Source organism: Lactuca virosa, chromosome 5 (genome assembly GCF_052849685.1).
Source record: "Lactuca virosa cultivar CGN04683 chromosome 5, Lactuca_virosa_CGN04683_v6, whole genome shotgun sequence".
Lineage (NCBI taxonomy): Eukaryota > Viridiplantae > Streptophyta > Magnoliopsida > Asterales > Asteraceae > Lactuca > Lactuca virosa.
In genome coordinates this window covers 253,510,588-253,533,690 of record NC_136430.1, presented here as the reverse complement: position 1 = coordinate 253,533,690, position 23,103 = coordinate 253,510,588, and the positions used below count along the sequence as shown (strand labels likewise).

The window sequence follows — 23,103 nt, the reverse complement described above, 5'->3', positions numbered from 1 at the left end:
TCCTTTTAGAATCGACTCCTTAAGGAGCATACACTAAAATGAACAACATACTCCTCCATGAAGGAAGCCAAACACCCTCAACCGTTACATACCAATTAGAAACAAAACAACGGCTTTGAGAAAAAAATCTGGATCCCAAATGACTAGAATGCCCCCCGAAGCACCACGAGAAAGGGAAAAAAATACGAACACGAGACATTACCCCAAAAAGAACGAACCGTGACTAAATCAACATTCACCATCTTTGTTTCTTGAATGGCTAAAAAGTTAATTTTATGTTTGTTATGTAACTTTTTAATCCAACCCTGCTTATCAATCGGACCCGCTCCTTGTATATTGATAGATAGGCAATTCAGGTCTACGTTTTATTAAGAACCTCTCCTTCAATAACACTTTTAACATGAGAATAACACCCATCCATATTCAATCTAATATTTTCCCCCAATTCCAAAGTTTTTTCAGCTTCAATATTCAAATAATTCTTATTCACAGATCCATCTGAGAAATTATCATCCCCCATAAAAATTTTATTTGAAAAACCAGGGGGATGCGTGAGGGATTCCGAATCATGAGACATATGAAACCCCTCCATATGACCAAAACCCCCTGTAAAACCAACTGGAATAACCAAAACCACAGGATGTGAAGCAGCGACATATTGAGGAGTCACCCCCACGTCAGGGACCGATGGAACAGCGACATCATTGACTGTTTGATGAAGAGCATGGGCAGTTGCCGACAAATCCTCAATTGGGGAATTAGTTGGATACATTTCTGGGACCTGTTCTGAAATAAGATCCGTTGGGCCATCTGGTACAACAACATTAGACGCAGGTACCTTCACTAGAGGAAAAATATAAGAAATTTTAACACAATTCCTATTTTTCCCCTGCCTCACTTTTTTGCTTTTTTCTTTTTCATTCCCATAATCTCGACCATACACCTCATCCAGCTTAGTTTTTGTAATTTCTTCCTCATTCCTTTTCGTGATAGTATCATAGATACCAAATGGATCCAAAGAATTATCCCCATTATCACCCATTGAACAATTACTACCCACTTTATCTTGATGATCAATAGAGTCACAATCTTCCTCCTTTTGTTGTGGAATATCAAAAATAAATGAAGGAGTCCAACCCGAGGCATCTTTTACTCTAACCATAAACACTTCACCATCCACCCGTACCCGCACTACATCAGGATATAATCGATTGAAAGGTTGTTAAAATGCAAACTCTGTTTTTATACACATCCTCCCCTAATGCATCATCAAGTTGAGCAATCAACCCCCCCCCCCCCTCCCCCCATTTATTAATAATTTTCTTGAGAGAGTCTTTACTCCAACAACATAAAGGTAATCCTTCAATATCTAACCAAACAATACGTTCCAAAGAGACAAAATTTCGATCCCATTCACGTTTCTCCAACAGCCAATGATCCATAGAGTCCCTCTTTAAAAAAAAATTGCAAGCATGTTTGGACTTAAATTCAATCATTACCCACAATCCACCGACATATCCCATCTCAAAATCCGAAAATCCTTCTTCCAAACACAACATACGAAGATTGGGAAGAGTTGGAAAATCCCTAGCTTTTACAAGGCACGCCCTTCTCTTCTTTTCCACAACAAAATCACCAGAATACAACTCAATAATGTCATCTTGCTTAACCTTAGGTGGTTCAGATTCATGCAAAGACACTCCTTTAACAACACTTGCATAAGAATGTTCATGGCTAGCAGTTTTCTAGACATTAACACACCCTTTTTGTATATTCTTATTACTACCATCTTTAGGAAGATGTGGGATCAATGCATAAAGTTTATGAGTCCCAAACCATACATCACACAGTTTTTTAATCATATGATCTTCACTAATAACCCCAACAAACCTAATGAATCCAAACCTTTTACCCATACGTGTCAACTTTCTTGAATTAAATACATTCACAATTTGACCCAACCGACCACAAACACGCCATATTTCTGATAATTGTACCGATTCTGGAAAATTAGTGATAAAGAATGAAGATATTGGATCACTTACCATTACCCTCTTTTGTGTTGGGATATTTATCTTTTGCAAATAAAAGAATTCAAATAAAGCTTGACTGGATAAGCATGGGCTGCACGTGTGGTTTACTCGGTCATTAGCTATCTGTTTAGATTTAGTATTATCTCTATTTAGATTTAGTATTTTCCGATTTTATTGTTATTTAGTTATTTTCTTATTTTTATTTAAAGCCAGTCGGCCTCATGAATGAAGTATTCCATTTTGTGAGAAAATATCAATTGTTAGTTCTTTCAAATTGGTATCAGAGCGAAATACTTTCACAAAAGGAAGCAACCATGAATGACGATAAGGTGAAGGTTCCAGTCTTCGATGGTCACTATGAGCACTGGAGTGAGATGATGGAAAATTTGCTGCGTGCAAAACAGGTGTGGAACCTAATAGATCTTGGAATCAGAGAGCCGGCGGTCGGGATCGCTCAGAGCGAAGCAGAAAAGAAGAAATTGGAGGAATTGCGAACGAAAGACTTACAAGTCAAACACTACTTGTATCAAGCGATCGATCGAGTAACCTTTGAGCAAATCTTGGATAGGAAGACATCCAAATCAGTGTGGGATTCAATGAAGCAAAGGTTCGCCGGGAATGAAAGAGTGAAGAGATCGATGTTGCAAAAGCTCCGAAGAGACTTTGAAGTGCTTGAGATGAAGGATAACGAATCTATACCCGATTATTTCGGTAGGGTTCTGGCGATATCGAATCAAATGAGAAGCAATGGAGAGTTGATGACTGATGTCAAAATAGTTGAAAAAATCCTCAGAACTCTAACTGATAAGTACATGTACGTGGTGGTCTCGATTGAAGAATCAAAAAACATTGAGGAGATGTCCATTGAAGAACTGCAGAGCACCTTGGTGGTTCACGAATAGAAATTTAAAAGGGTAGAGAAGGATGATGATCAAGCACTGAAGGCAGAAGCAAGTCTCAGTCCAAATGGTCGTGGAAGAGGAAGAGGTCGATCCAATAATAGAGGAAGAGGACGAGGTCACGGACGTTTGTCATTCAACAAAGAGACAATAGAATGCTATAATTGTCACAAGTTGGGACATTATTCATACAAATGTCCTCATACCAAGGAAGCCAATTATGCTGGTTTTGATGAGAATGAGGAAGTGATGCTTATGGCCGAGATAGATGTGGAGGAAACTGCATTCATGGCAGATGAAAGTAACGGAAGCAAAGGAATGTTGTGGTTTTTAGATTCAGGTTGTTCCAATCATATGTGTGGAAACAAAGAAAGATTTATCGATCTAGACTCTGGATTCTCAAACTCTGTGAAGCTGGGAAATAACACACGTATGACTGTGATTGGAAAAGGAAGTGTGAAGTTGTTCCTAAATGGATCAATGTTTGTAATAAATGATGTCTACTATGTCCCGGACCTCAAAAACAATCTCCTCAGCATAGGACAACTCCAGCAAAAGGGGTTGTCTTTTCTCTTCCAACAAGATGTATGTAAGGTGTTTCACCAAGAAAAGGGTTTGATTTTCAAATCATACATGAGCACTAATAGGATGTTCCCAATAAGTGAGGAAACAGATGCAGTCGCGGAACAAAAGACAGAAGGATGCATGTACACTAGTGATGAAGATAGTGCTAAGCTATGACACGAAAGGATGGGTCATCTGGGAAATTCAGGCATGGAGATACTTCAGGTGAAAGGAATGGTTCGTGATCTGCCCAACTTTACTATCAACAAATCAGTGTGTGAAGATTGCATGGTGGGAAAGCAAACAAAGGAAGTAGTTCCCAAGGTAAGCAACTGGAGGGCAGGAGAAATCCTAGAGCTCATTCACTCAGACATTTGTGGGCCAATAACACCTGCCTCCCACACTGGCAACAAGTATTTTTTAAGCTTCATCGATGACTATAGCCGTAAGGGTTGGGTATATCTGTTGCCAGAAAAGTCTCAAGCTCTTGAAAGCTTCAAGCAATTCAAGAAGAAAGTAGAAGTTGAAACAGGAAAGGTCGTCAAAGCACTTCGAACAGATAGAGGTGGTGAATACTTATCTGATGACTTCAAGGCATTTTGCTTAGAGCATGGCATCAAAAGGCAACTCGCAACAAGTTATTCACCCCAACAGAATGGGGTTGTTGAACGGAGAAACAGAACTGTCATAAATATGGTCGTATCAATGATTGCAGCCAAAAAAATGCCAAAGAAATTTTGGGGAGAGACAACAGTATGGAGTTTTTATGTTTTAAACAGGTGTCCCACTAAAGCCCTCACAAACATGACACCACAAGAAGCCTGGAGTGGGATCAAACCAACAGTCAGCCACTTTCATGTTTGGGGATGCCTAGCACATGTTCATATCCCTAAACAGAAAAGAACTAAACTCGATGCAAAAAGTTCAATTTGTATTTTGACAGGAGTCAGTGAAGAATCAAAGGCATACAGGCTGGTAGATCCACACACACTTAAAGTTGTTGTGAGCAAAGATGTCATCTTTGAAGAACACAGGTCTTGGAACTGGAATAAAGCTAAAGATGGAGAAGATGTGCAAGAAATCATCTGGGGTGATTATGACTTTATTGATGATGACTATGAGTTTGTAAATACTCATCATCTCGATCAAGACCATGAAGTGATGCAAGATGAAAACACAAATCAACACTCCAGTCCCATGATTACTGAATCTGCTGCTGGTCCTAGCATTCCACCATTCGGGGAAGGAAGAACTCAGAGACTAAGAAGACCACCCACTTACTTATCTGATTATTTTGTAGGTGATGAGGAAGAAGTAGATCTCGATGAAGATGAGATGATGTTCGTTGATCTCATACACCAAGACCCTGTGCATTATGAAGAGGCAGCTAAGGATGAGAAGTGGAAGAAAGCCATGGATCTTGAAATTTCTGCTATTGAGAAAAATCAAACATGGCAGCTGGTAGACCTGCCAAAAGGAGCCAAATGCATTGGTGTTAAGTGGGTTTTCAAAACAAAGCTCAATGAAAAGGGTGAGATCGAGAAACACAAAGCAAGGCTAGTTGTGAGGGGATATGGCCAAGAGTATGGTGTTGACTACGAAGAGGTTTATGCCCCTATTGCTCGAATGGATACAATTCGATTAATGATTTCTCTTGTTGCTGAAAAGGGCTGGAACATTTACCAACTAGATGTAAAGTCAGCTTTCCTCTATGGAAACCTGGAAGAAGAAGTGTATGTTCAGCAGCCACAAGGTTACATACAGAAGAATCAATAACACAAAGTTTACAAACTCCAAAGGGCTCTATACGGGCTTAAATAAGCCCCTAGGGCATGGTTCAGCCGAATTAAAGCATATTTTGTCAAGGAAGGTTTCACTAGAAGTAGATCTGAACACACTTTGTTCATCAAAATGACACCAGATGGAAGTTGTCTTTTTGTTAACATTTATGTTGATGGCCTCCTATACACAGGTAACAATGAGCAAATGCTGGAAGATCTCAAATTCTCAATGAAAAGAGAGTTTGAAATGACAGACCTAGGGAAGATGAGATACTTCCTAGGAATAGAAGTCCTGCAAACCACAGCTGGAATACATGTTTCACAGCAAAAGTATGCAATAGAGATGCTCACACGGTTCAACATGTTGGATTGCAATGCAGTTATCAATCCGATTGTTCCTGGCTGTAAATTGAAATTAGAAGAAGGCGAGCCTGTGGATGAAGCAGAATTCAAAAGCTTAGTGGGAAGCTTAATGTATATCACAGCTACAAGGCCAGACATTCAGTTTGTGGTAAGCTACATCAGCCGTTTCATGTCTAAACCCACCACTACTCATTTCGCAGCAGCAAAGAGGGTGTTACGATACCTACAGGGTACTTTGGACTATGGTATCTGGTACAAGAAGGGAGGAAGTGGTTCAATGGAAGTATTTACAGACAGTGACTTCGTCGGAGATTGGAATGACCGGAAAGAAGCAGAGCATTGTAGCACTGTCTTCAACTGAAGCAGAATATGTGGCAGCAGCAGCCTGTGCCTGTCAAGTGGTGTGGATTCGAGGAATTCTTGAAGAACTCGGAATAAGACAAGGAAAGGGAACAGTGATCAAGTGTGATAACACATCTAAAATTAAGCTCTCGAAGAATCCAGTGTTTCACGGCCGATGAAAACACATAGGAGTAAAATTTCATTTTCTTAGAGACCTTGTTGGAAAAGGAACAATCGAGTTAAAACATGTTGGAACGAAGGAGCAAGTAGCGGACATCTTCACAAAACCTCTGCCTCGTGATATGTTTGTCAAACTAAGAGAGAAGCTTGGAGTATGTTCATCGGAGGACAAACAAGACATGATTGTCTAGTTTGGGGGAAGGTTTGTTGGGATATTTATCTTTTGCAAATAAAAGAATTCAAATAAAGCTTGACTGGATAAGCATGGGCTTCACGTGTGGTTTACTCGGTCATTAGCTATCTGTTTAGATTTAGTATTATCTCTATTTAGATTTAGTATTTTCCGATTTTATTGTTATTTAGTTATTTTCTTATTTGTATTTAAAGCCAGTCGGCCTCATGAATGAAGTATTCCATTTTGTGAGCAAATATCAATTGTTAGTTCTTTCATTTTGATCAGACCTGCCAATACTCCCTATTGTTAACAGACAACGTAGCATGCTTCTTTCCACCCTCGTCCATCCATCTTGATTGCATGATTCCAATTATTTTCGTTTTTTAAATTTAATGCGTCTAATAATAAATACACATTATATTCTATAAAATAAGTAAAATCTAAGAATATGATTACTATATTTAAAATAAGTAAAATCTAAATGTAAAATTTAAAAAAAAAAACGGAAGAAACTTGCAAAGTGATATAGAACGTCAAAAATATTCATATAGATGTAAAAAATTAAAAAAAAAGTAAAACAACGAAAATAATAAAAATAACAAAGTTTATAACAGATTTGAACCCCAGTTCTCTTACACTCTCCTCTTCTTGATTTCTCTATGTCCTTCCCTTTTTATCAGATCTGAAACAGATAAAAGCGAAGATAAACTATATTAACACATATTACTAGATCTGGAAACACATATCATTCCCTCGGTAGAAGCTAAAATCAACACATTTAGGACCAAAAAGAACACATATACACACATCTAATACAACAATAATTTTACCATATCTGATAGCTTACTCTTGAGGAACAACTTTTTACCAAGTCTTCCACGTGGGAAGTGATCTGCTGCGTAGATCTAGGTTGCAAAATCAGCAACGGTCAAGTTTCTCAAAACAGAGTTTTTATGACGGTCATGGGAGGACAGATGGGGTGATCTTTTCGCAAAGAGAATGTGTATTAGACCTTCCGGTATACCCGCCAAGAGCCGGTTTGTGGTCTACATGGCCACAATAGTGGTCCGTGCACACCACCTCGGGTTCTCGTGGTCGGTCGTGTTTTGCGTTAGACACAACCCCTCGCCAATTCCCGACCATGAAATCACCTCAAGCTGGTTTTGTCAGTTTGCTTCAAACTGGTTCCCGTATCCAACAAACAACATTTTTCCAACAACAATATCAAGCTTTCGCGCCCTTCCAACAACAACAACTTCAACAATATCAAGCTTTCCAACAACTCCAACAACAACAATTCCAACCACAACCATCACAACCCCCTCATTCTCCGGATTTTGTTTCGGAAACTCAACCTTCACCACCACCTCACCTAAAAAGAAAAAAGAAAAAAAAATAGCCCGATCCAACACCACCCAAGAAAGGGTCCCATGGACAAAAGACGAAGAAGAAAAGCTAGCCGAGGCATGGATTTCGGCTTCCCAAGACCCGATCAAAGGTGATAGTCAAACATTCGGTGTTTTTGGGAGAAAGTTTGCGTGGTGTTTTATGAGTTAACAGGAAGTGAAAGTCGGAATCCCGATCAAATTAGTTGCAAGTGGCGCGATATTCGACTCAGATGCCCCGAATTTGGAGGAATTTACAACAACCTCCTAAGCATACGAAAAAGCGGGTCAAATAATTTTGATGTGTTCAAGGCGGCTTTGGACCAATTTGAAAAACTAACACCCACCCGCAAAGCTTTTTCGTATTTGAAACATTGGCTAAAGTTGAAAGATGCTCCAAAATGGAAAGAGAAAATGGAAGGAAGTTCACAATCTTCCGGTTCAAAGTGTTCAAGAAACCCCGACAGAACTTCTCAACAATCGGACGGGGAACACATTTAGACATCAACGATGATCCGCTCGATCTTGAAGACGAGCAACTTCTTCGTCTACCCGTTGGAAAAAATAACACAAAAAAGCGGCTTCAACGGCTTCGGGATCTAGTGTTATGGATCAATTCGGAGAGAAATTTGATCGTTATGTGCACGTTCAAAAAACAAAGACGAAGATGTTGAGTTGGGTAGAACAAAAAATTATAGAAACACAATCGGTGATTCAAACAAAAACCGATATGGAAATCTTGAAAATGAAAGCGGACGACCTCGAAGGTGAAAATTTGGAGCCATTTCTCGCGATGAAGGAGTCCGTTCGAGTCCGATGTAGGAATAGGGACAATTTTTTTAGTTAAGCTTGGTAATTTTAGGTTTTTTATTTTTAATGTTATTTTCATTTTTTTATTTTAATTAATTTAATTTTTCTTTTTAATGTTATTTTTACTTTTTTTTTTATTTTAATCAATGTAATTTTTATTTTTAATGTTATTTTTATTTTTTTTATTTTAATTAATGTAATTTGGTATTTTAAATTAATGAAAACTAGTATTTTTTTTTAAAAAAAAATTATATGATTTTTATGTATTTTTGAATTAAATTTAATTAAAAAAATTTGGTGGAGTGATGTGTTTAGTGATATATATCTCATAGTTAGTGGTAGAGAGTGTGGTGATAATGTGACACCCACCACTATAGTTGTTAGTGGTGGGTATAACGGATAACCTTAGAACATTTCTTATCATGGGGGTGGGGTATGTGACGTAGAAGCAGTGGTAATTGTGGCTAATGTTTATGTCTTTTAAAGAAGAGAAGATTAGATGTATAAGGTTAGAAAGCAGGGGTTGAAGGTCAAACTTGTGTTTCTTTCTGCATAAAGTATAGTTTTTATGTTAAAAAAAGGATACATTCCTTTTAATTGGTTGATTGGTATTGACATGAATTATAATCTACACCATTGAAAATAAATCCAATGACCTAAAAGTAAGCTCCTTATTATTAAGATAAAAGTCTTAAAATAAGGTGGAACGCATATGAATTATAAAATTATATAAGATAAGATAAGATTATATATATATATATATATATATATATATATATATATATATATGATACCATAAGGAACAGAGAAGGCCCAGGGGTACCATATAGTTATGCCTAAATACAGTCATAGGATTATTTACAATAACAAATAATTTGATTTGAAACGAAAAGGTATACCGAGTCAATGACAAACAGCCCTAACAACGCCAAACTTTGGCTAAAAAAGCGGGCAACATCACGACTAATGGTAAAACATTTCAAATTAAATTACATGTTATCAACCTAGACTTTTGTATTACAAATAACTATATGATACCCGAAGGTTTCTACTAGATTAGTAAAGCCATAATTTCATGAGATTACTTTAACACTTAAAAGGGTTTAGCCTATCATTAGGCTGGTACAAACAATAATAAAGTATGAATAATGAAAACTTACAAGAATTAGGGGAAAACACAATCAGCGTAAGATGGATGCACCAGTAGTACTTTAAAACTTATTTTATTGCTTCAGAATATTTTTACAAGAGAGAGTAAGCAAAGGATAGGAAGAACTCTTCCAAGATACCCAGTATGTAAACATAATAGCCTGTATATATAGGCCCGGACTTCAAACAAAAATTAAAAACTATAAAATGTTACAGAATAATAATTGAGTGCACTATCGAGTGCATTGTGACAACTGGCTGATAAGATGCCTCTATTATTGTTGCTTTATAAAAGCAAATAACAGGTGTAGGAGTTTTCACCGTAAACTTATTAAGTTTTTGTCTTCTTCTTTTGTAGCTTTTCCAATATTATATCTTCAATAGTGGCAAAAGCATCTTCGACCGTAAATTCATCCATGATGTCATTGTTATCATCAATTGGCTGAGATTCGCCTGCAAGACAATTATCATCATTGCCTGTAGATAACATGGAGCTGTCTGATGATTGTTTATTGATGTTTTGAAGCAGATCTTCTTTCATTTGACGGAAATATGTCTTGATAATTTCATCTTTTGATGGCGAGGAATTTCCCTGTGCTCTGATGGAGTTCAATGCTTTTTCATAAGGATTAAAACTGTTGGATTGTTCCTTATGGGATAAAAATTCTTTTTGGGATTTATATTTTGAAATTGCTTGATTGATATTATCAATCGTTTGTTTAGAATTTATCTCATTTGAGACCGGATCTTTTTGCAACATCTTTGCCCAAAATTTTGTAAGGTATGACCTTCGTAAAGATGGGAACTGATTGGGACTATAATCTACTTCTGGGATCCATTTCCAGATCCAAGGAATTGAAAACTCTACGAAAAAATGGAGAGTAGGTATTACTTCTCTTCCCCCATTGGAATGTTCAAGAGCTTCCTTATATTTAGGAGCTACATGTAACCATTCAACATATAAAGATTTGAATGGTTCAGGCAGAATTTGAACACTTGGACCATATGATGTCCACCATTGTGTAAACCAATTTGGCAACCTTTGTTTATAAACTTGGTCACATATTTTGAAAAACCAAGAATGCTTCTTTTTTGGATTTTCATAAAGAAAAGCTTTATAAAAGCTATCGATATAATCCCAGAAATTGTATTTTATTAAGATTTTTTGTTCAGGGTGGAGAAATTCTCTTTCCCTGAGGGTACTTAAACCCCATTCTTCTGCAGATATAATCTTCTTGAATATTACTTTGCTAAAGTTATGAACTCTTTTATCTCCTGCAGAGGAGAAATGTGAAATTTCACATGTACCTGTAGAAATTAGTATATTCTCGTAATAATTTCGTGATTTATAAGAACATGCTGCGTATGACGCAGTATCCAGATATCTGGAAAATAAATTCCATGGATCATTATTATCCTTAAAATATAGCATGATATCCTTTTCCTCCAAAAGAATTATCAAATCTTTGTGAGGGGTTAAAATATATTCTGAGGAATCATCATTGTCTTCCTCTGAAACTATTTTTGAGAAAGAAGGATTATTATCCTTCTGTTGCTTTAAGAATTGTTGGAAAGCCGAGTATAGTGGATCTCCAGGTTTTGGCATATTGGATGATGAAGGTTGAGAAGCAATATTTTCAGCCAATAATAAATTTTTTCCCTGTTGAATAAGAGGATATGATCCTCTTCCTCTGCCACCCCTATTAGGGTAGCCACCTCTTCCCTTATTGGGGATCATCCTGCAAAATTCAATTCAAAAGTAGAATAAGTTTATTCTCCAAAAACCTAAGATGAGCTCTTAGGCCTATAAGTCTGAATCTTAATAAACTAATTCGCTTAGTATGGCGAATATTATGAAGGATATTTGTGTCTGTTGTTGGCATATTATCCAATAAGTTGGTTAATTCAACTTCAGTTTCTTGAATTGAGTTTCTCGTATTGGAAACATCATTTGATAATTGTGTTAAATGCATATTGCTCATTTAAAAACTCTCTAGTTAGAAAATCAGGAAGACTATTATCTTCACCTTTTCTATATATTATTGTAAAATCAAATGGTGCTAAATGAGCTTGCCATCTGGCAAACATTTGTTTAGACACATCATGTTTAAAATCTTTATTAAACATAAATTTTGCTGCTTGACAATCAGTAATTACAGTAAATTGTTGATTGTAAAGATCATCTTGAAATTTTAAAACACATTTTACTATTGCTAGGATTTCCTTGGCAGTAGTAGCATAATTCTTTTGAGATTCAGACCATTTTCCTGAATAAAATCTAACTAAATATACTTCTTGTTTATTACTTGGATTAATTTGTTTTAAGACCCCTCCATAACCTATATTGGAGGCATCGGTTTCAACAATTTTTTCCCAATTTGGATTTGCTAAAGACAAACAAGGTAACAATTTTACTTTTTCTTTTATTCTTTGGACTGCTTGAGTATGAAGATCAGTCCATGGGACAGGTTTCTTTTTTAGTCTATCATATAAGATAGCCGTATCTTTAACTAAATCTTTATAAAAAGAAGATATATAATTTAAACTTCCTAAAAATCTTTGTAATTGAGTTTTATCAATAATTTTGTCAGGAAATTTAGAAGCAAACTCTATACTTCTATTTATTGGAATTATATGTCCTTTTTCTATATTATGGCCAAGAAATCTGATTTTGGATTGAAATAAAACCATTTTGGGTTGGGATATAACCAAACCATTTTTTTCTATGATTTGTTGAAAAAGGTTTAAATGTGTAAAATGATCTTCAATGGTTTTAGAAAAAACTAAAATATCATCGATATAAACTATCATGCAATTGCTATGAGGATAAAAAATATCATTCATAATATTCTGAAATTCAGAAGGTGCATTTTTTAAACCAAATGGCATAACATTCCATTCATATTGACCAAAAGGAACATTAAAAGCAGTCTTATATCGATCCTTTTCATCAATTTGAATTTGCCAATATCCTGATTTTAAATCAAAATTTTAAAATATGATTGCAGTATTTAATCTATCTATTAAATCTTTTTTATTTGGAATTGGATACCTAATCCATTTTAAAACTTTATTTAAAGGCTTATAATTTATTACTAGTCTAGGAATTCCTCTTTCTTGTTCTGAATGTTTATTAACATAAAAAGCAGTGCAAGACCAAGCTGATTTAGAAGGTCTAATTAAATTTTTGCTTAGTAAAGAAGATATTTCTTTTTTACAAAGATCCAAATAGTCGTGATTCATTTGACAAGGACGAGCCTTGGTTGGAATATTTCTTTCATCAAAATTGTCTTCATATGGAAGAGGAATTATATGTTTCTTTCTTTCCCAAAAGGCATTAGGATGATCGGAACATATTTTTAAAATAAATTTATTTCTTAAACTATTAATTTTTTCTTGTAACTTTGGATTTTGTAACTTTTCATCTATGTTAATTATTAAAATTTCTTCTTTTAAAAAATTTATTTGTTTCGTTTTCAAATCTATAAGATCTATCCAACGAGTAAAAGGCTTTGTAATGAATTCAAAAAATACTTCGTAATTTTGAAAATTGCCTAGGATTCCCTTTTCATTAACTCCAAACGGCAATATTTTTGTAAAAATGGAGTGCCTAAAATAATTTCATTGTGGGACATATTCTTAATTATTGTAAAGTTTAGTGGAATACAAACTTTATTATTACAAATCTTTGCATTAGACAATTTATAACTGATATCCAATTTTTCTCCACTGACTGTGCGAATCACATGGGTGGATTTTTCAAAATATTTGACAGGAATTAAACCTTCCTGTATACAGTTTATATCTGCCCCGCTGTCAACAAGAGCAATAAATTCTTTTCGATAGTATTCTCCAATTATTAATTTTATTTTGACATACCATTTTTGGGATGTAATTAATTCCATAGCACTTAAGAATTCATTCGACTCATTATTTGAAGTTGATGCTTTACTATTATGGGATTCTTTTTCAAGAGTAATGACTCTATTTTCTAACTTATTATGATTGTTTTTTAGAAAAATAATTTCATTTTTTAAATTATTGATTTCTTGTGTGTAATCCATGATGGTAGTATTTAATGAAATATTATTTTTCATTTTTAATCTTTGATCTATCTCTTTCATAGAATAAATTGGTTCATTAACCTGAGTATTTCTTTGATTATTTATGATTTGATCAATGATTTGTGATCTTAATTCGGAATCATCTATATTTTTTAAAATAGATAAAATATCTTTATCTAAAACGTTTATTTGTAGATTATCCTGAAATTGTGATTGAATATTATATATTTCATCATCACATGAGCAATTATTTTTATCTATACAAGAGCAATTATTTTCTTCTTCTTCATTAGAACTACTTGATGTATAAATTTCTTCGTCAGACTTTATATTATTTATTTCATCATCAGATGAGGATTCTTCCGAGTTATTTAAAAGAATTTCTTTTAATTTCTCTTTCATATTATCATCTAAATTTAAGTTATTTATCTTTTTCTTTATTTTACATTTATTGGCAAAATGACCAATTCGACCACATTTATAACAAGTTGGTGGATTATCTTTCTTCTTTTTATTATGTTTTTCTTTTCTAAAAGACTTTCTTTTAGATCTATATTGTTTTTGGTTTTCACTATATTTTTTAAATTTTTTAGGGATATATTCCCTTTTTGATCTCTTTTTATTTTTTAAAGTATCAATACCAAATTGTTCACAAAAATGGCCTAATTGTTGTCTCTCAGTGAGGCGTTGTTTTTTTATCTGTTGATTCAATTTTATTTCATTACACAATGCTAGGCCTTCTTGTGTACATATTCCAATTAGTTTTCCATATGAATAATTTTCATAAGGAATCTGAGGATGATTTCCCTGTAGTTGTTTCCTAACTCTTTCAGCAAAAAGGTTTGGAAGACTATCAATGAATTTTTGTTTCCAATAACTAGAATTACAATCATCTAATTCTAATACTCTGCTCATAAAAGTATCTTTATACCATCTAAATGAAGTTAAGGTTTTACATTTCATACCATTTAGTAAAGTTCTAGTATTACCAGAATTATTTGACCATTTACCCGAAAAATGTTCAATTATACTTAAAAGGAGTGTATAAACTACATCTTGAACTATTGTTTGTGCAGAAGTTGAAGTGCCATCTTCATTTTTAATTTGATTAGTAACTATTTTGGTAGCATTATAAATTTGAATCTTATCTGATTCGTGTAAATAATTATCCCACCAGCCTTTTAATTGGCCAGTAAACCCTGCTATTATCATTTGGGCAACTGTTAAATCAGTATTTCCTAATTGTTTTGCACTAGTAGCATATAAAGTCATTCTTTGAGTTAACAAATATATTTGTCTCTCTGTAAAACCATCTAAATTCCATTCATAGACGTTCTTACCATTGTAACTGTTATCTTGAATAAACTCTTGTTCTTCAAATAAAACATCTTGAGGAGTAGGTCTATTATAATAATATTTAGATTGGACGGGTTTTCTAGCAAATTTACCATCATAACTTTCATATTTTATTTTATTAATACGTTTATCTTGTTCGGATTCAGACCCAGAATTATAATTTGATTCTTTAATTCTGTTTAAAGTGTTTACACTTAAATTTTCAGGTTTTTTTAATTTTTCTAAAATTTGATCTAGTTTTGTTTCATTTTTAAATTTAAAATCTTTTATTTCCGGAGGAGGTTGGAAAGTTGCTATTATTTTTTCTTTATTCGGCTTTGTTTTCTCCATTTGAGATTGTTCGATAATTTTATATATGCTTTCTACCTTTTCTTCTATAGAAAGAATTTTTTCTCCAAGAATTATAGAATATAAATTTGTAAAATTATTTTGTTGTATTAATTGGTTAATATGTTCTACGGTCACCTGTAAAGTATTACTTTCAACTAATTTTTTATAAGCCGAAAACTTTAAACTTATATTTTCCCTGGAAATTTGAAAACTTTGTTGTGGTGGAAAAATCGATTTTTGTATATTTCCATTTGTAAGAGTATATTCTCTTTCTATCATGTTTAAATAATTAATTATATACTTATGGAAAAACCATGGAACAAAATATATAATTTTGTTAATTTTTGATAAATAAGAATAAAACTCATCTTGTATAATTGTTAATTCTTCTTTTGAAAATTCTTGGAATAACCAAGTTTCAAAAGGCTTCCAATTTTCTGTATTAAATTCATTATAAATTATTGATCTTGCCGGTGATCCCGGACTAAAATTTATTATCTCTTCTTTATCCATTAAATTGGAAAATTCATTTCTGAGGCAGTAGGATCCTCTTCATAGACACCTTGGACTATATTTTCTTTTATATTTAATTGATTTATTTTTTTGTCTAATTGAGACGTAGAACACCGGGAAGGAGTTTCTACCTTATATTCTAAAGGTGATATATGAGAATATAGTGATCTAGTTGATCTACATCTTCTTAATAGAGGTATTTCTCCATCATCATTATCGAATTCTATTTGAATTCTTCCTTCCGATGTTTGTATAATTTCTGTAATTTTATTATTTATTTTTGGTTGAGGAGGAACCGCTCCCTCCAAGACCCAATTTTTTGGGAAATCTATTTCATCCCACTTAATAGCTTTTCTAGTGGTTATTTTAGACATATCAAAATTACTTTCTATTAAAATAGTTTCATTATTAGGTTTGTTAGTTTTTTTACACCTAGGGTTCATTGTTTTTAAAGGCCTGTAGTATATTCTATAGCATATACATATTAATTCAGATCCTGGCATATAATTGTATCCATTTGTTTTAACATTTAAAGTTAAAGCATCTAATATATTAACATCAGATAATGATAACTGTAAATTAGGATAAACATTAAAATATACTGGACCATTGGTCAGACTGGACTGTATTATACCCATTAAAGATTGTTTCCAATTCATATTACGACCATCACGTAATACAGCTAAAAAATTTTCTGGTAAACCTTGTAAAGTTAAAGGTTTAAAAGCAATTTGCACTAATCCTATATGTAAATAATTATGAGTATATTGATACCTATGAATATCTTCATATGTTAATAATTTAACCACCATATCATCTTGATTCATTGTTAAATTTTCTTCAGTAGTTTTAACTGATTGTATAAAACCTAATTCTTCAAAAGCGTCTAGCTCATATAAAACTTTTGGTTGTATTTTAGGAATTGTCCATTTGTTTAACAAATCTAATTGTTTTGGTATTTCATATTCTTCATTTATCTGATTTTTAACATTATTTCTATTATTCCTTTTGAACATGTGAAAATTCATTTGGAAAATAAGTGTTAAATAATCTTATGAAACACATGGCTCTGATACCATAAGGAACAGAGAAGGCCCAGGGGTACCATATAGTTATGCCTAAATACAGTCATAGGATTATTTACCACATGGCTTTATGAATTTGACGGAACATTAAAAGCAGTCTTATATCGATCCTTTTCATCAACATTCCATTCATATTGACCAAAAGGAACATTAAAAGTAATCTCATGAAATTATGGCTTTACTAATCTAGTAGAAACCTTCGGGTATCATATAGTTATTTGTAATACAAAAGTCTAGGTTGATAACATGTAATTTAATTTGAAATGTTTTACCATTAGTCGTGATGTTGCCCGCTTTTTTAGCCAAAGTTTGGCGTTGTTAGGGCTGTTTGTCATTGACTCGGTATACCTTTTCGTTTCAAATCAAATTATTTGTTATTGTAAATAATCCTATGACTGTATTTAGGCATAACTATATGGTACCCCTGGGCCTTCTCTGTTCCTTATGGTATCAGAGCCATGTGTTTCATAAGATTATTTAACACTTATTTTCCAAATGAATTTTCACATGTTCAAAAGGAATAATAGAAATAATGTTAAAAATCAGATAAATGAAGAATATGAAATACCAAAACAATTAGATTTGTTAAACAAATGGACAATTCTAAAATACAACCAAAAGTTTTATATGAGCTAGGCACTTTTGAAGAATTAGGTTTTATACAATCAGTTAAAACTACTGAAGAAAATTTAACAATGAATCAAGATGATATGGTGGTTAAATTATTAACATATGAAGATATTCATAGGTATCAATATACTCATAATTATTTACATATAGGATTAGTGCAAATTGCTTTTAAACCTTTAACTTTACAAGGTTTACCAGAAAGTTTTTTAGCTGTATTACGTGATGGTCGTAATATGAATTGGAAACAATCTTTAATGAGTATAATACAGTCCAGTCTGACCAATGGTCCAGTATATTTTAATGTTTATCCTAATTTACAGTTATCATTATCTGATGTTAATATATTAGATGCTTTAACTTTAAATGTTAAAACAAATGGATACAATTATATGCCAGGATCTGAATTAATATGTATATGCTATAGAATATACTACAGGCCTTTAAAAACAATGAACCCTAGGTGTAAAAAAACTAACAAACCTAATAATGAAACTATTTTAATAGAAAGTAATTTTGATATGTCTAAAATAACCACTAGAAAAGCTATTAAGTGGGATGAAATAGATTTCCCAAAAAATTGGGTCTTGGAGGGAGCGGTTCCTCCTCAACCAAAAATAAATAATAAAATTACAGAAATTATACAAACATCGGAAGGAAGAATTCAAATAGAATTCGATAATGATGATGGAGAAATACCTCTATTAAGAAGATGTAGATCAACTAGATCACTATATTCTCATATATCACCTTTAGAATATAAGGTAGAAACTCCTTCCCGGTGTTCTACGTCTCAATTAGACAAAAAAATAAATCAATTAAATATAAAAGAAAATATAGTCCAAGGTATCTATGAAAAGGATCCTACTGCCTCAGAAATGAATTTTCCAATTTAATGGATAAAGAAGAGATAATAAATTTTAGTCCGGGATCACCGGCAAGATCAATAATTTATAATGAATTTAATACAGAAAATTGGAAGCCTTTTAAAACTTGGTTATTCCAAGAATTTTCAAAAGAAGAATTAACAATTATACAAGATGAGTTTTATTCTTATTTATCAAAAATTAACAAAATTATATATTTTGTTCCATGGTTTTTCCATAAGTATATAATTAATTATTTAAACATGATAGAAAGAGAATATACTCTTACAAATGGAAATATACAAAAATCGATTTTTCCACCACAACAAAGTTTTCAAATTTCCAGGGAAAATATAAGTTTAAAGTTTTCGGCTTATAAAAAATTAGTTGAAAGTAATACTTTACAGGTGACCGTAGAACATATTAACCAATTAATACAACAAAATAATTTTACAAATTTATATTCTATAATTCTTGGAGAAAAAATTCTTTCTATAGAAGAAAAGGTAGAAAGCATATATAAAATTATCGAACAATCTCAAATGGAGAAAACAAAGCCGAATAAAGAAAAAATAATAGCAACTTTCCAACCTCCTCCGGAAATAAAAGATTTTAAATTTAAAAATGAAACAAAACTAGATCAAATTTTAGAAAACTTAAAAAAACCTGAAAATTTAAGTGTAAACACTTTAAACAGAATTAAAGAATCAAATTATAATTCTGGGTCTGAATCCGAACAAGATAAACGTATTAATAAAATAAAATATGAAAGTTATGATGGTAAATTTGCTAGAAAACCCGTCCAATCTAAATATTATTATAATAGACCTACTCCTCAAGATGTTTTATTTGAAGAACAAGAGTTTATTCAAGATAACAGTTACAATGGTAAGAACGTCTATGAATGGAATTTAGATGGTTTTACAGAGAGACAAATATATTTGTTAACTCAAAGAATGACTTTATATGCTACTAGTGCAAAACAATTAGGAAATACTGATTTAACAGTTGCCCAAATGATAATAGCAGGGTTTACTGGCCAATTAAAAGGCTGGTGGGATAATTATTTACACGAATCAGATAAGATTCAAATTTATAATGCTACCAAAATAGTTACTAATCAAATTAAAAATGAAGATGGCACTTCAACTTCTGCACAAACAATAGTTCAAGATGTAGTTTATACACTCCTTTTAAGTATAATTGAACATTTTTCGGGTAAATGGTCAAATAATTCTGGTAATACTAGAACTTTACTAAATGGTATGAAATGTAAAACCTTAACTTCATTTAGATGGTATAAAGATACTTTTATGAGCAGAGTATTAGAATTAGATGATTGTAATTCTAGTTATTGGAAACAAAAATTCATTGATAGTCTTCCAAACCTTTTTGCTGAAAGAGTTAGGAAACAACTACAGGGAAATCATCCTTAGATTCCTTATGAAAATTATTCATATGGAAAACTAATTGGAATATGTACACAAGAAGGCCTAGCCTTGTGTAATGAAATAAAATTGAATCAACAGATAAAAAAACAACGCCTCACTGAGAGACAACAATTAGGCCATTTTTGTGAACAATTTGGTATTGATACTTTAAAAAATAAAAAGAGATCAAAAAGGGAATATATCCCTAAAAAATTTAAAAAATATAGTGAAAACCAAAAACAATATAGATCTAAAAGAAAGTCTTTTAGAAAAGAAAAACATAATAAAAAGAAGAAAGATAATCCACCAACTTGTTATAAATGTGGTCGAATTGGTCATTTTGCCAATAAATGTAAAATAAAGAAAAAGATAAATAACTTAAATTTAGATGATAATATGAAAGAGAAATTAAAAGAAATTCTTTTAAATAACTCGGAAGAATCCTCATCTGATGATGAAATAAATAATATAAAGTCTGACGAAGAAATTTATACATCAAGTAGTTCTAATGAAGAAGAAGAAAATAATTGCTCTTGTATAGATAAAAATAATTGCTCATGTGATGATGAAATATATAATATTCAATCACAATTTCAGGATAATCTACAAATAAACGTTTTAGATAAAGATATTTTATCTATTTTAAAAAATATAGAGGATTCCGAATTAAGATCACAAATCATTGATCAAATCATAAATAATCAAAGAAATACTCAGGTTAATGAACCAATTTATTCTATGAAAGAGATAGATCAAAGATTAAAAATGAAAAATAATATTTCATTAAATACTACCATCATGGATTACACACAAGAAATCAATAATTTAAAAAATGAAATTATTTTTCTAAAAAACAATCATAATAAGTTAGAAAATAGAGTCATTACTCTTGAAAAAGAATCCCATAATAGTAAAGCATCAACTTCAAATAATGAGTCGAATGAATTCTTAAGTGCTATGGAATTAATTACATCCCAAAAATGGTATGTCAAAATAAAATTAATAATTGGAGAATACTATCGAAAAGAATTTATTGCTCTTGTTGACAGCGGGGCATATATAAACTGTATACAGGAAGGTTTAATTCCTGTCAAATATTTTGAAAAATCCACCCATGTGATTCGCACAGTCAGTGGAGAAAAATTGGATATCAGTTATAAATTGTCTAATGCAAAGATTTGTAATAATAAAGTTTGTATTCCACTAAACTTTACAATAATTAAGAATATGTCCCACAATGAAATTATTTTAGGCACTCCATTTTTACAAAAAATATTGCCGTTTGGAGTTAATGAAAAGGGAATCCTAGGCAATTTTCAAAATTACGAAGTATTTTTTGAATTCATTACAAAGCCTTTTACTCGTTGGATAGATCTTATAGATTTGAAAACGAAACAAATAAATTTTTTAAAAGAAGAAATTTTAATAATTAACATAGATGAAAAGTTACAAAATCGAAAGTTACAAGAAAAAATTAATAGTTTAAGAAATAAATTTATTTTAAAAATATGTTCCGATCATCCTAATGCCTTTTGGGAAAGAAAGAAACATATAATTCCTCTTCCATATGAAGACAATTTTGATGAAAGAAATATTCCAACCAAGGCTCGTCCTTGTCAAATGAATCACGACTATTTGGATCTTTGTAAAAAAGAAATATCTTCTTTACTAAGCAAAAATTTAATTAGACCTTCTAAATTAGCTTGGTCTTGCACTGCTTTTTATGTTAATAAACATTCAGAACAAGAAAGAGGAAATCCTATGACTGTATTTAGGCATAACTATATGGTACCCCTGGGCCTTCTCTGTTCCTTATGGTATCAGAGAAGGCCCAGGGGTACCATATAGTTATGGTACCACATAACTATTGGAGATCATCCTTAAAGTAATCTCATGAAATTATGGCTTTTTGGCAATATCCTTTTTGGCAATCTAAATATTATTATAACAGGGGTACCATAAAGCAACAGAAGGATAATATTCCTTTTTTAGCCAAAGTTTGGCGTTGTTAGGGCTGTTTGTCATTGACTCGGTATACCTTTTCGTTTCAAATCAAATTATTTGTTATTGTAAATAATCCTATGACTGTATTTAGGCATAACTATATGGTACCCCTGGGCCTTCTCTGTTCCTTATGGTATCAGAGCCATGTGTTTCATAAGATTATTTAACACTCATTTTCCAAATGAATTTTCACATGTTCAAAAGGAATAATAGAAATAATGTTAAAAATCAGATAAATGAAGAATATGAAATACCAAAACAATTAGATTTGTTAAACAAATGGACAATTCCTAAAATACAACCAAAAGTTTTATATGAGCTAGGCACTTTTGAAGAATTAGGTTTTATACAATCAGTTAAAACTACTGAAGAAAATTTAACAATGAATCAAGATGATATGGTGGTTAAATTATTAACATATGAAGATATTCATAGGTATCAATATACTCATAATTATTTACATATAGGATTAGTGCAAATTGCTTTTAAACCTTTAACTTTACAAGGTTTACCAGAAAGTTTTTTAGCTGTATTACGTGATGGTCGTAATATGAATTGGAAACAATCTTTAATGGGTATAATACAGTCCAGTCTGACCAATGGTCCAGTATATTTTAATGTTTATCCTAATTTACAGTTATCATTATCTGATGTTAATATATTAGATGCTTTAACTTTAAATGTTAAAACAAATGGATACAATTATATGCCAGGATCTGAATTAATATGTATATGCTATAGAATATACTACAGGCCTTTAAAAACAATGAACCCTAGGTGTAAAAAAACTAACAAACCTAATAATGAAACTATTTTAATAGAAAGTAATTTTGATATGTCTAAAATAACCACTAGAAAAGCTATTAAGTGGGATGAAATAGATTTCCCAAAAAATTGGGTCTTGGAGGGAGCGGTTCCTCCTCAACCAAAAATAAATAATAAAATTACAGAAATTATACAAACATCGGAAGGAAGAATTCAAATAGAATTCGATAATGATGATGGAGAAATACCTCTATTAAGAAGATGTAGATCAACTAGATCACTATATTCTCATATATCACCTTTAGAATATAAGGTAGAAACTCCTTCCCGGTGTTCTACGTCTCAATTAGACAAAAAAATAAATCAATTAAATATAAAAGAA

The 23,103-nt window shown here is 32.2% G+C and overlaps 1 protein-coding gene across 1 annotated transcript; it reads left to right on the top strand.

Moving 5' to 3' along the window:
* Positions 1-2,347: 2,347 nt before the first annotated feature.
* Positions 2,348-3,673, top strand: LOC145112622 (uncharacterized). Its single transcript, XM_079048763.1, has 2 exons — positions 2,348-2,847; positions 2,947-3,673. Exons 1-2 carry the CDS (start codon positions 2,348-2,350, stop codon positions 3,671-3,673), a joined length of 1,227 nt encoding a protein of 408 aa, XP_078904889.1.
* Positions 3,674-23,103: the final 19,430 nt, after the last annotated feature.